The sequence below is a fragment of the Neoarius graeffei genome, chromosome 9 (assembly GCF_027579695.1).
Source record: "Neoarius graeffei isolate fNeoGra1 chromosome 9, fNeoGra1.pri, whole genome shotgun sequence".
In the NCBI taxonomy this organism is placed as follows: domain Eukaryota; kingdom Metazoa; phylum Chordata; class Actinopteri; order Siluriformes; family Ariidae; genus Neoarius; species Neoarius graeffei.
Genome location: NC_083577.1, coordinates 58,450,560 through 58,465,740, shown reverse-complemented (window position 1 = coordinate 58,465,740; position 15,181 = coordinate 58,450,560). Strand labels below are relative to the sequence as shown.

The 15,181-nt window shown below is 39.1% G+C and overlaps 1 protein-coding gene across 2 annotated transcripts in view; it reads right to left on the bottom strand.

The window, feature by feature from the left end:
- itgb5 (integrin, beta 5) overlaps positions 1 to 15,181 on the bottom strand; it is a 104,590-nt gene that overhangs the window by 67,135 nt on the left and 22,274 nt on the right. For both annotated transcript variants that reach the window (XM_060929949.1, XM_060929951.1), the window contains exons 7-9: positions 13,734 to 13,829; positions 13,541 to 13,630; positions 11,228 to 11,362 (exon numbers count right to left, since the gene is read on the bottom strand). In XM_060929949.1, the coding sequence (XP_060785932.1) occupies positions 11,228 to 11,362; positions 13,541 to 13,630; positions 13,734 to 13,829 (321 nt within the window). The remainder of the gene's footprint in view (positions 1 to 11,227; positions 11,363 to 13,540; positions 13,631 to 13,733; positions 13,830 to 15,181) is intronic.

The window sequence follows — 15,181 nt, the reverse complement described above, 5'->3', positions numbered from 1 at the left end:
AAAACAGTAAATCAGAAAGCTGCGCACGTTTTCGCGGAAGCTGCGCAAATGTGCGCAACTTTCTGATTTACTGGTTTTCTTCTCATACTTTAGAGTTTAGATTTCGAACATTCCTACGATAAAACGTCCTGCATAGTCTCTTTATGATAAACGTCTTAATGCCACTTACCCGTGAGGTTATCAAGTAGACTTCCTTCTTCGGAACCTTCCAGAGGTATAGTTGGGATACCCATCCCGCAACAAAATATTTATAAGCTTCCAGGCTCTTGTAAGCTTTGAGGGCTTTGCCAGTGTAACACGATTCATGATTAACAAGAAAATTGTAAATGTCGTGGTAGGCCAGATCGGGCAAATCGCCGGCACCGCAGCTCCGAATTTCCCTGAACAAGGATTGCGGCAAGTTGTACAGATCTGCAATCCCCAACCTGGAACGCTTTTCCACGTAACGCTGCCTCACGTCACCTTCAAGATGCTGAACAAACTTAGACAAGTAATCGCGCGATGTAGATGGGGTATTTTCCGAATTTTCTTGGGGATTACTCCCTGGATCCATTACGCTCGCACAAGGTAAACAATCCTGATGCCGTCCAATATGGCGGAGTACATACGTGCGGGTCACGTGACTGCACATTCTCTATAGATGAACAGTGGCAGCTTCATTCCCATGCTTCAACAGTCATGAAAACGGAGGAGAGGCATCATGCTGCGACGTGTGCCGAGCATTTTATGGATGTGGCGAAGCAGTGGAACATCGAAATTAAAGTGACCACCCTAAGCACAGATAGTGCAAGGAATATGATAGCAGCGACGAGACACCTACCGTTCGAACATTTGCCATGCGTCGTACACAGCATCCAACGTACTGTCACAGCGTCCCTACAAAATAGTGCATTTGATGGTGCGCTTTCTAAGTGCCGCAAGGCGGTGGGGCACTTCAAACATAGTCCACCGAATACCCCGGAATTAGAAAAACAGCAAGTTGCACATGGGCTGAAGACTGAGTCACTTGTGCAAGACGTACCAACCAGATGGAACTCCACTCTGGAGATGGTGAAACGTCTGCAAAGACACCAAGAACCAGTAAAAGACGCCCTAGCCCTGCACAAAACCAGTGTCACCATGCCAACAAAGGCCGAGCTGGAAAAGCTGCAGAAGCTGGAGACATTGCTGGAGCCCTGCAGGTAGGCCAACCCTTGTTTTCTCTATTTTGTGTCATTGCTGATATGCACGGGGCTAACACCTGCCAATGGTTTTAGCTGTGTTACAAAGCAGTTATTTTAACCTCACTTTTTTTTTTTTAAACTGTTGTGCAGTAGGCCCTAGCCTATAGTTTTTGTGCGTGACTGAATATATAAACGAATGAGTATATAGTAGGCCTATAAATGAATTAAGTAGGTTCTCTCAGTAATTTTACATTTTGTTTTGCAGGTACTTTACTGAAATCCTGGGAGAAGAAAAATTTGTTTCTTGTTCGGTCGTATTGCCTGCATTATGCCATCTGTCTTGGGTAATGGAGAGTTCAGAGGATGACCCTGCCTACATTGTGAAGTTCAAGCAGACATTTACCTTGGACATGGAGAAACGCAAAGGAAAAAAAACAAAAAAAAACAAACAGTACCTGGCTGAAGATTTCCACAGCACTTGACCCTAGATTTAAGGACCTCAAGTGTCTACACAGATCTGAGAGAGCTGAGGTGTGGACACTGATTGCTGGCATTATGAGGGAGGAGATGCTTGCACAGGAACCAGTAACATCTGAACCACCACAGAAAAAAAAAAAAAAAGCAGCTCTCTTGGTTGCTTCAGAATCTGAGTCTGATGAAGAGGAGGACTGCAGTGAAAAATGTCTGGAGTAGGGATGGCGAAAACTTAAAAAAAAAAAAAAAAAAAAAAAAACCTTGACTGACCACCGAGCCTCATTAGCCGGTTAACCTAGGAGTTTAAACAGGGATGCAAACGGCGCTACTTTTTCATGGCTGAATCGTGCAGATCCGATTTTTTTTTGGGGGGGGGGGGGGGGGGCGCGTTGGAGTGTCTGAATAATTTCATCAGAGTAAATTCTGTATTAAAATTACTAAATGCCGTTACAGTCCATGAAACATAGGAAGTATGAGAAGAAAACAGTAAGTCAGAAAAGCTGCGCACATTTACTCCAACGCCCCCCCTAAAAAAAAAAAAAAAAAAAAAAAAAAATCGGATCTGCACGATTCAGCTGTGAAAAAGTCGGCATCTGCGCCTTTAGTTTGTGTGGAGAGATATGATCTGCAATAACATGCATTGTTGGCTACAGACCGAAACATACTTTCAGAATGCACTGGCCAAGGCAGGACTAAACTCGATGTGCCTTCTAATAATAATTAAAAAAAAACCACAATAGTAATTTATAAGCTAAAAAGCCTGTGTCTACACTTTTTTCTTTCGCCGAGTGGCAGCTGTGTTCAACTGGGGCGGGACATGACTGAATGGGTGTCTGATTTGTCAGCTGTCGTCCTTACACCGCATGGCATGCCCCAAGCGTTTACAACACAGAATTCCAGGTTCTCCGCTCCAAAATTGGCAGCTTCAAAACAATTGATTTTTTTTTTAACCGACAACCCAAAAAAAAAAATTAACTAGTCGACATTGATTCGGTCAACCACCGGTCATCGGTTAACATCCCTAGTCTGGAGCACTATAGAGCTGAGCCTGTCATTAGCATGGAGGACTGTCCTTTGGAATGGTGGTCTAAACATGCTGGGTCTCACCTCAAGTTGGCCAGCCTTGCTCGCAAGTACTTAGCAACACCTGCCACATCAGTACCTTGTGAGAGGTTGTTTTCCCTTTCTGGACACATTGTGCAGAAAAAGCAAGCTGCTTTGTCATCTAGCAATGTGACCAGACTTGTGTGCCTAAGCAGCTGGCTTGCAAAGTCAGCAAAACAGAAGCGGTGTCTAACTACATTATTCCCAAATTAAGGCCAATCTGTTGTTGCTGTTCAGATTAACTGGTCTAATTTAACCTGCTGCTTGATTTTGAATTAGGCCTATGTTCTATTAAGAAGAGTGTGATTGAGTTGCTTTTGGTATGCACTTTGCAGTTCTAAAATACTTTTGTAAAGTGAGATTTCAGTATGCTGTAGCACCGTGATACGACACTAAAATGTCTTTAGGGTTGTTTTACAATCAGGGTACAAGGTTTGTGTCACAGGGGTCCAAAATTCAAACTGATTCAAACTGGTTCTTGTACCAGTTTTTAAGTGAAGGACAAGTTAAAGAACAGTTTTCAGGTAATTTTTTGACATGTGTATGGTAGTTTTGTGTAATCTGCTATAAGATGGGAGAAACAAATGAAGTGATTCTCGGAGAGGACATTTTTTTTGACAATTCAGAATCCACTACTTCCATAGTGCTTTTAAATATAAGGCTGTAAGCTTTGTGTTAGTTGTCTCTAATATTTATGCCCCAATATCTTGACCGCATTTTAGGATGAAAATAATAATTTTAGATATGTTATTTTATATTGAAAAATTAGCTGTCTTGGAGAGGACTTTTTTTTGACACAATTACATACTAATTTGATCAAAATAGTCTGAAAACTTACTGGCATTCAGCATTAAAACTTAACTATGTTTCCAATGATATGGAACCAAATATTTGTTTTATGGTATAAAGAATGATTTAAGTGCATCCCTTTTGGAGCTACCTGTGGTCAAAAAAGCACTTTTTCTAAATGACACGAGTAATTTTGCTAAATATGACATATATTGCCATACATTCACCAAAAATAACGTTAATCACCAAATTTTTTTTTTGCATGGTAAATAGAGCCATCACAGGGCTACAATAAACAACCAAGTTTATTTAGTCAAGCCTTTTGATATTGAAGATAATAAGTGTTAAATGTGATTTTTAGCTTGCGTACCCTGATTGTAAAACAACCCTTTATTGAAGTCCAACTGCAATTTATTTGTACAGCACTGTGAAGTCCTATGGAGCACTTGCATGTGATGTCACAGCCGATCCAGATTGTGACAGACACCATCTTGTCGGTCAAACGCCATATTCCGCCTTCTACTTCTGGTTCTACTTCTGCTTTTACTTCTACCTTTTCTTCTGGAAAAACCTACTATATACAATTCTACTACAACGGCTGCGGCTACAAGCTCTCCCTACCTGTGCACGGTTTTTATGTTTGTGTGTATTTTTGCGTGTTGTTCGTCTGTACCGGACTTCAATATCCACTACAACCGTATGGACTTACTGGACATTGGTTTCCAGCAGAAAATGACGGTTTGTAGCGATTTCCATCGCATGCACAACATTCCGGACGAGATAGCGAGACCAGCGGGGTCTCCGTGGATTGTTATCGGAAGCAAAGCGAAGGAGGCGGCGTCGGGAGCAGAAGCAAAAGCGAGGCTGCAGGCAGAGCCGGCCTGTTGACTAAGCTCAGAAAACAGCTACTCAAATCTCCACTGCTAAGCCTCTCTCTCTCCAACGCCAGATCCATGTAAACAAGACGGACGATTTGGAATTACAGCTGGAATTACCTTATTCTATTATCGGCTGGTCAGTGCTATACTCAATACTTAAGTGACTTACCCATCCAATGAGGATTCTTGTTTACAAGATGCCACATCTGAGTCGCTGACAAATCCTGAATTTCTGTAAAGATAACCGTCCAGAGATTTATAAGCACGCAGTGCTTCACCACTGAACAGCGAGGGAAAGTTAATGAGGTAATTATACACGTCTGGGTATTCCACTGGCAGTTCAAAATCCGGTCGTGAAAACTCCGTCCGGTAAGCCATAAGGGTCACAAATCTGTAGATCGTTTATTTTAGACATATATCTAGTTATCTGTTCATTAGAAAAATGAGCCGAGTAGTCCGTCGGTTGAAATTGATCCATTCTGTACACGAGTGCAGCAGTATTCAGCGGTGTTTTTGACCGACAAGATGGCGGTTGTGTACTTTCCGGTCACGTGACTGCAAGATCTCTATTGGCTGTGACTGAATACAACTCCAGCACAATTGAAGTTTTATTTCATTTTTATTTTCTTTTGTCACACGTCTGAACTGAGACACAGTAGTATGTGACTACGTTTTATATTTGAGACTACAGCTCCCTAATCCATCACAAAATCTAATTTTGTGTTTTGTATGTTCAGTACTGCCTAGTATGTGAGTGAATAAACTCCCTTACCATTTTCTCTTGTCCCAGCAGTTTTTAACAAGTACTTTTAGCATAAAATGTGTTCACCATTTTAATTGTAACATTTCACTTTAAAAGCCTTATTCATTTACATAGATTTAAAAAAAATGCGATTAACTATATGAAATTCTGAGATTAATCGCGATTAAATTTTTTAATCGTTTGACAGCCCTACTTTGCAACCATAAGATGTCCGTATGAACAACGTACATGTATCACCACAGGGTACCCGATCACAAGTGCAAGGCAATGTAACTCAAACACGACCACCAGACAAGGAAATTTGTATATCTTCATTTACATAAAATGGACGGGTTTTTAAAATCCAGCTCTCATTTTTAATTTGCTTTTTAGTAAATAATCCCAAGTTATTTTGTAACACATTTTACAGAAAATATTCATGACAGTTTCATATAAAACTAGTTAAAACAGTTTTATTAGTCCACTAGCTTGTTGGATGACAATTGATAGTTCCTGTCATGTAAAGGCGGAAGACGGATACAAGTGCAGGAAGAGTTTTATTGAAAACGTGCTAGCAGACAGATCCAAAATGAAGACAAGGGCAGAGTCGAAAAACAGCCAGTGGTCGAGTGGCATAGACAGGATATCAGAGGTAATACAATACTCACAGTCCAAAAACAAACAGGGTCAAAACCAGAAAAAGGATACAAAATACAAGGCTTGGTAACGTCAGACGCAGGGTACAGAGCGTATACTTTGCCAATTCTGCCAATATATACACACCTCTCTAATCAGGAACGGGTGCATAGTGGTTAGTCCTAATGGCACTGCAGGCTTGCTCCAATGCGCATGGACATGAGAGATGTAACCAGGCAACTGTTACATATGCTATATTGGTATAAATACGCAGGTGATTATAGGAAATCGCATGCTGACTGGTTGAGAAATTCAGACTATTTCTCAATAATCACCTCGAGCGACTTGGCAAAATGGCAACCAATCCCTTTTTCATCGTAAATGAGGAAGAATTACAAATTATGAAAGAAAATGCTGTTCCTAAAAGCACTAAAGATGCTATGAAGTTTGGTCTAAAACTATTCAAAGGTAAGGTGGAATTGTGATTTATCCATTTCAAAAAAGTATTTTATGTGACTCGCATAGATAAGTGACAAGTTTGCACACATTCCATTTCATTGCTGCTTTTAAAGGTTGAAATAAATTTTAATAGAAAATTTTTTGTTAAAGAATTACTTATGTATTTATATATCTCCATGTTGCTGGGCAAGTACATCTACAGATAAACTTGTAGAAGTCACATCTAAAAGAACAATGCCAGAGACCTGTAGTGCTTTTGGATGTAATAACAGACATGGAGATGAGCCTGGTTTAACTTTTCACTGCTTCCCAACGAACCCAGAAAGACAAGAAAAATAGCAAGTTGCAGTTAAACAGGAAGTCTGGATTATAAAACATTCCCGTCTGTGAAGAACATTTTATATCAAGCTAGTGTGAAAGTTCTGTGCAACGTTAAAATGTGCATCTGGATGTGGGCTTTGGACGTGATCCATTTTATTAGACCTAATGCTTGGCTTGACTAGCAGCATGTACCGATTATATAGATGAGGCGAAACAAAATATGCTAGATCTCGGCCCTGGCTTGTTTATAACTGTTAGAAGTCCACATTTGAGCTTCCTTGTCATAATACAGGTATTTATTTTTTTTAATCAGGAATTTCCCATAACATTCCAGCATGCATGAAACCTGCCTCAAAATATCAGTAGGTATCTATACTTTTGTAAGCCTTGAGCATCTCTAATGTATTTAGGAAGTCCAAATACTAAATAGTTCAGGATGTCGTAGTGTCCCAAATCTGGTAGCTGGTTTGCTGTAAACTTTTCAAGTGAAATAAAAACATGTGGGTAAATTAAGAAGCAGCCCTTATTTTTGTCGCATGTATATTCAAGCACAGTGAAATTCCTCCTCTGCATTTAAACCATCTGAAGCAGTAAACACATACACGGAAAGAGGAGAGAGAGAGAGAAGTGGGAAGAATAAGCAAACACATTTGGGGGTAAATTATTTGGATCTGTGATGCCTGCATGTTTCAGCTTTTGGATGTAATGCGATATGCTGGTATAATATAAACTTTCAGTCATTTCAGAGAGATTGTATTGACTGTAGTCATCTTGATTTTCATTATTAACGGTCATGGCTGTTTGTTTGCCCAGCAATATGGTGGACGCTGCGTGATAAACAAAAACCTGCGACATCAGTGAAAGACCTCTATAGACAATAAATGGATGAAATATGACTGGACAAGGGGGGGGACGACAAAATCCAAAAGCAAAATACATCAAACAATAAAGCAATGCAATCTCTTACCAATTCTTTATGGGATTACTTCAGTCTGTTATGTATGCAGCTTTTAGTAGACTCACGGACTGGAATCCTACTGTGGTGAAAAGGATCCAAGCTTAGCTTTAGAATCTGTGCAAAAGCTTGTTACTAAGGCTCTTCTCTACTCAGAAAGGACTCTCTACTATTGTGCAAGGCCATTGACATGCAGCGTCCGGCATCTCAGAGAGGCTGTTGGAGGCCTGCAAATGACACATGGGCTCCTGCCTATGCTGTATCCTACTTTAGAGGACAAGCTGGCATGTTTATCCATGGTTCCTCCATGAAATAGACAGAACCAAGCTTATTCCACTGGTTAGGCAATGTTGGGCTTTACCATTCACTCAGGCTAATCATTCTTGTTTTTGTCTTAGCCTACATTCAGTTACGTTGAAGAAACAAGAGAGGGGAATCCTTGGAGGCCAATTCACTGTATGTTGGCATGTACCAAGTAGTGATATAACAATATCAGTGACATAAGGGTTGTTTTACAATCAGGGTACGCAAGCTAAAAATTACATTTAACACTTATTATCTTCAATATCAAAAGGCTTGACTAAATAAACTTGGTTGTTTATTGTAGCCCTGTGATAGTTCTATTTACCATGCAAAAAAAAAAATTTAGTGATAACGTTATTTTTGGTGAATGTATGGCAGTATGCGTCATATTTAGCAAAATTACTCGTGTCATTTAGAAAAAGTGCTTTTTTGACCACAGGCAGCTCCAAAAGGGATGCACTTAAATCATTCTTTATACCATAAAACAAATATTTGGTTCCATATCATTGGAAACATAGTTAAGTTTTAATGTTGAATGCCAGTAAGTTTTCAGACTATTTTGATCAAATTAGTATGTAATTGTGTCAAAAAAAGTCCTCTCCGAGACAGCTGATTTTTCAATATAAAATAACATATCTAAAATGATTATTTTCATCCTAAAATGTGGTCAAGATATTGGGACATAAATATTAGAGACAACTAACACAAAGCTTACAGCCTTATATTTAAAAGCACTATGGAAGTAGTGGATTCTGAATTGTCAAAAAAACAAAAACAAAACACAATGTCCTCTCTGAGAATCACTTCATTTGTTTCTCCCATCTTATAGCAGATTACACAAAACTACCATACACATGTCAAAAAATTACCTGAAAACTGTTCTTTAACTTGTCCTTCACTTAAAAACTGGTACAAGAACTAGTTTGAATCAATTTGAATTTTGGACCCCTGTGACACAAACTTTGTACCCTGATTGTAAAACAACCCATGACAGACATTGTTCTACAGTATGTGCAGTCATTTAGAAGTTAAAATATTTGATTCGTATAAGCTATACGTGGAGTCAGTATATGAGCCAGCACAAGTAAATTTAGTACTATTTTTAAAGCAGTGGCGGCTGGTAGTCTTTCAAACAGGGGAGGCTGGTCGGTTACGATATTTCCAGATTTTAAAAGAAAAAAAAAAAAAAAAAAACATCAATTTTGCCCATACTCTTGCCTCTGATCTGGCTGATTGTTGGCAGCGTCACAAACTGTGAAATAACAGGTTCTTTTGGCCCATTAGCCTACTGTCCAATATACATGATGATGGTGGTGTTGGGGGGGGGGGGGGGGGGGGGGTATATTTTAACATTTTATATTTTAAAATTGTGGCATGTTGTTTAAAAATTGACCTCGGCTGTGTTTTTGTTTAAAAATGTTTTGCAAATTGTAGCTGTGTTTAATTCATATCCAGAAAAACATGTATTCCAATATAATATACTCAGCATAAACATTTTAAATAGATTCTATATTTTTGGTCCATCCATGACATATTACTAAAGTAGCCTATTTACTGTTGTTGATGTGGGTCACTTGCTGTTAGCCAATTCACTTTCTCGTACCAGGAGAGCTGAAAGGAACGAGTATTATTCCCTACCTTTTTCACCAAGTCAATTTGAGGCGTTGGTCTACCCTGCTCTTTAATTTTAATTTTTTCCTCGAAAGGAAGACTGGCAAATGGCTTTGCCAAAATTAAATCAGCAATGCTTGGCATCCGTGCGCAGCTTTCTTGCTAGCTGACTAGCCCCCTCAAGTTCAGTCACTCAAATAAACGAAATTTCTGGAACTAAGATAGCAAACTTAACAACACTATATTTACACTTTATTTACAATGAAAATATATACAAACTAAAAAAGCTGGTAGAAACCGTATGCAATGAATGAAATCGAAATGTAAGCCGATCTCTTACAACACACCACAGCACTTGCGAATCCGCATGGGACTGAACTGATGTTGCCAGATACTGCTGACGTTATCCAGCCCAAAATATGTTCCAAACCCGCCAAAATGCACTTAAAACCGCCCAATCTGGCAACACTGTGCTGCCTGTCTATAGTTGAAACGAGCTGTCAATCAAAGAAAATATCCGGCCGCTTTCACCAATCACCAGTCTCCTCGCGGAAACTGCCATGTCCCTCCCATGTGAGGCTCGGAGTCCATAGGCGGGCATTTTCACAGTATTTGTCCAATAATCGTCTTGCATTTTGAGATTGAAAAGCGCACAGCTCCCAAATGCCGGTGAAGTCCATTGAGGCTGGGAGTCCGTGAGACTCCGTGGGCGGGCATTTTCGCAGTATTTGTCCAATAATCGTCTTGCATTTTGAGATTGACAAGCACATAGCTCCCAATCCACTGAGGCTGGGCTGCATCGCGCTGTCACGAGGGGGAAAAACTCACACACACATTAGGCGAACTGGGGAAAGTTATAACGGAATGATTTCACACTGTAGTTGGGTTGAGCACATATATTTCTATGATTCTGGATCTGAAATAGCAATGTTATAAGGTCGGCTATAACATAAGCCTAGCGCAATTCATCCTACACGATGTTCGTCATTTTTAGAGGAGGCTGAGCCTCCCTCGTTGTCTTAGAGCAATCGCCCGTGTTTTAAAGTCTACACAGTTGATAAGTTTATACCATATCTAATATTTAAAATAGGTACAAAAAGTGCCAGGAATATTACTGCTCCCTCAGCTATTTTAACATTGCTCGCATTACAAATAAGCGAAATACCAAAACTGGGGGAAAAAATTTGCTGGCTGAGACAGAGTTACAATCTCAAGCAGGCTGATCAGGGTCATTCACTTTATCAGTGTGAAGGAACAGAACAGCTAGTACTGCCAAATGAAGACAATGAATGATACAGTGAGCCAAAGTGACCACCCCCCCCCAAAAAAAAAAAAATTTAAAATAAAATTATTATTCGCATATAGCTTTGCAGAAAGCCACAACAACGTGGGTGGCCACGTCTTTTGGTACATGCTTCAACCTTATGCTAAATAGAAACCCTTGGCTATTCTCCATAACTTAAGGGTGGGGGGACGACTTCCAGAATCAAATACAAACCTACAAATAACATACAACCATTTTAAATCCTCTCAAATCACTCTCCTCTAATCTCTAGGCACACTGCAGGCATGTCTGACCTTCTCAATTTCAGGTCTCAAGATGGTGCGGCTCTGGAAGTGCTTACTATAATAATCTTGCCAACGTCTAAATTAAAATCATACGTTCATGTTAAAATTAATGTCACAGCGTTCATCTGACTTAACTCTTCTTCCAGGCAAAATAAAACTAAAAGAGAGATTCCCCTTTCATGAGAAATTTCAATGCAACAATTAATAAGCACACATCTCTCACCGTGTCTCCAATCTTTAAATCAGCACATTTGCTCAGGCCTAAAAGAGGCTTGCCATCTTGACACGTGGCAGTGAAGGCCAGGCTGAGGTCCTCAGGATGATCCCACACACTCAGCTCCACCTTAGAGCGGATGTCCTGCACATAGAGAAGGGATAAACAGTATGCTTATTAAATGGAAAGTATGTTACTCAAATCTAGCTACAAAAATCAAATATGGACCACAAACAATGTGGTTCCATGAAAAATATTTGGAGTGATTAAACAAACTGATAAAAGATAATAACATAGCCTCATGAATGCAGTATATCCACAGCTATTCATTTCAGTCCGTTTTAAAATCTTCTCTGTGGTGGCGCTGCAAATATTTTCCGAAAGTACTAAACAAAAAAGTCAGCAAGCCTTTTGGTTATTAAAAAGTAGTTCAAATGTTTTTAGCCTGACTGATTTTGTATCTAATGCAACCCGTTCCTATACATAATCATTTTACATGACCATTCCCTCGTTCGGCAGCGCAGTGGTTAGCACTGTCGCCTCACAGCAAGAAGGTTCTGGGTTCGAACCCATGACTGACGAGGGCCTTTGTGTGGAGTTTACATGTTCTCCCCGTGTCTGCGTGGGTTTCCTCCCACAGTCCAAAGATATGCAGGTTAGGTTAATTGGTGGCTCTAAATTGACCGTGAGTGTGAATGGTCGTGTCCGTGTGCGTGAGTGTCAGCCCTGCGATGAGCTGGCGACTTGTCCAGGGTGTACCCTGCCTCTCACCCATGGTCAGCTGGGACAGGCTCCAGCTTGCCCCCCGCATGGGATAAACGGTTACAGGTAAAACAAACATACATTCCCTCGTTTCAGATCATCAACTCATGACTGCCTGCCATCATGAAGCACAGTCTTAAGTGAAAGTTCACATAACCTGGATGTCAAATTATGAAGAACGTACTTATCTACTCTGTCTGCTTCATACAACAGAAGTGCTCTTTTTCTTCCCCTTTTTGTAAACACTAGATTGTTTAGGACCAGTGAAATCTGATCAAATACATTCCATAAATCACAGGGCATCAAGATCATCTCGTCATTCTAATAATATTGTCATAGCCTGGGGACACAAAATCGGGGAGTGCAAACACCTGGCGTATGTAAAAACAACTTTATCGGGACTGTACTATTCTGAATGTAACCGAAAAGTACAAGCTCCCCGCAAAGACCCGATCACACAGGTGTTATCCCTTATTAAAAATAAAATGGTAATTTCCAGTTACAACATTTTAATGTTTTTCTGAATTAGAAGGTTCTTTCAAGATGTGAGGAACATTTCTAAGTGGTACAAATCAGGGAAATTCTTAAATCATCAGTTTAACTATCAGGCTGTCAATGGCGAGTTAAGCGTTGGAGCATGTTGACTTCATGTTGTCTCAGGGAGTTTTTCCTTTGCCATTCTTCCACTGGCTTCATCGTTAAGGATCCAACTCTACATCCAGATTTTTATGAAGCTGCTTTTTTACATTGATTTTCATTAAAACATTATACAAATAAAGCCAAAATGAATTTCTCAACTTGAAGTTAGGAAAATGTTCACTTTGTTTTAAATAATGCTATTTAACATTTTTACTACTTTCTTTGGCCAAGCACACTTCAATTAGTTAACGATAAAGTCTGCTTGTTAGCTACAGTTAGATCAGCCTATAGTTTGATCAGAAAAATGACCTTTGCTACTACCTTAAGGTATTCAAATGCTCTTCTTTGATATTTAAATTCTCTTCCTAAAGATGAGAGAAACTGTACCAGTTTAAACAAACAATGCAATTTCAGCAAAAATTTCAGTTTTACTTGAGCGCATAACAGATGCTCATAGTTATGCGCTGCATTTATATACTGTTTATTATAATTTTTTTTTTGTTGCTGTTTATTAATATTATTTCAATTTCTTTTAGATTGTATACATGTATAATTTTCCTTTTTTTCATAGAATTTTTGATGATATCCTTTGCCTATTTCTCAAGTGTGTGTCTTTATCTTTGTTTATAGATCATTTTTAGCATTGTAAGAGCCAAATTTTGTTTTGGATAATGCTAATAAATTATTATTAAAAATAAGTTAAAGGTAAAATGTGCATACTGATACCTTTGCCTATAACCCTGTCCAAGACAAACTATATCTGGATTTTTTTTAATTAGTTTTTACTTACATCGGCTGACTAAATTTAAAGCATGTAGATGTATCCTACATTACGGTTAGCTATATTATTTCTCTTATGTTAACACGATGTATATATTTTTTTTTATTCATAGACTTGTAAAACACAGGAGTTAAACTCACATTATATGCAGTGACAATCAGCTGGATTATGTTTTTTGAGCTTTGGTCAAGAATCTCCACTGTAGTTCCTGGAATTAATGCAGTGAAGTTCTAGAACAAAAATGATAAAATTATGGGCATTAAAAAGCAATAATGTACAATGTATCCTGAATCATGCAATACCAATCATCATGAACTGATTAACTTTCAATACCTTATAAAGAACATAATGTCTTTTGGTCACTGCAAAAATCAGGAAAATGTTGTTTTCAGCCAGCTTCTCTCCAAGCAGAGCTAATGAAGGGTAGTCCTGAAGAAAAGAAAAGTCATATATAAGCATGCTAAATACATTCATTCCTCCACTACAAGCACATTACTCTTCTTGTCCAACAGTCTGCAAAAGGAAAAGACCACTCATTTGGTATTCTCGCTTTGTTTATAGAACTCATTCCATCCACTTCCTTTCAAAATAGCAGAAGGGACTTGAAACTAATTAAAACTGGACATATGACAAAATGGTTGTGGGAGGAAGTTATATTTTTACTTTATCCAGTTTACAGACATACAGTACGTGCAAGATAAGCAAGCTATTGCCAATGTGTCTCATTTTTAAAGAATGAATGTTTAAATAAAAGGCATTGTGTTATGGTGTATAAGGACATGTATCTGCCCTTTTCTTGACTCTTAGTTCATTTTAATACAGAAATAGCCTGATAGGACTATAGACATCTGCCTTTATATCTACCAACAGAATATCAGATATTTTTATTTACTTATATTCAGGAAGCCATAGACTAATGGTTAGAGAAACAGCTTTGGGACCAAAAGGTTACTGGTTCGATTCCCTGGACCAGCAGGACTGGCTTAAGTGCCCTTGAGCAAGGCGCCTAACCTCCAACCTGATTAGCCAAAGAAAAACTGATGATGCGGATTATCAGTTCGGGCATTGAACCCGACCAATTGAACTTAACTGAACTGGATATTCACCTCAATTAAATTTAGCTTTGTTTAACTCTTAAAACAGACTCAGACTCATTCAAGTCAGTCAATCAGAGAACCAAAGTTTATATTCAACAAGGGTGGAAAACTCAAATTCATTAGCCAGAATTAGCTAATAAAAACTGAAGTGCTGCCCAGTCCCATGTTTTGGATGCACATGAACCCAATTGACGAGGTTAAAGGACTAAAGGAAACAAATGCGTGCAGACATGAAGGAATGTATTATTAACAAAAAGTCATTTGTGAATGTTTTCAGTGTTTCCACAAACCCTTGTGCTCCTGATTCTGAAAAAATCATCTGTCGTCCATGAACAGCAATTAATCCACCTTGTAAAAACTATTCTACCACCAGCCTGAATGCACTTTGGCTGATATGTGCAAACTTGCACACACTACAGTCATAGCATCATGGTGTACTGTGAAACACATTAAGTTCAAACACGTTTAAACTAGTGCTGTCAAAAATGTCGCGTTATTAACGCATTAACTTGACTCAATTTTAACGGTGATAATTTTTTTTATCGCGAGATTAACGCTCTGTGACATGATGCCACGCCCCGCACAGCCAGAGTCCTCTGCCCTCCCCCAAAGCGCCACGGTGCTCGGCTTAAGTTTAGTTTTCCCATTGGTGGCTCCAGCCCCACTTTGCAGTGGCTGTGACAA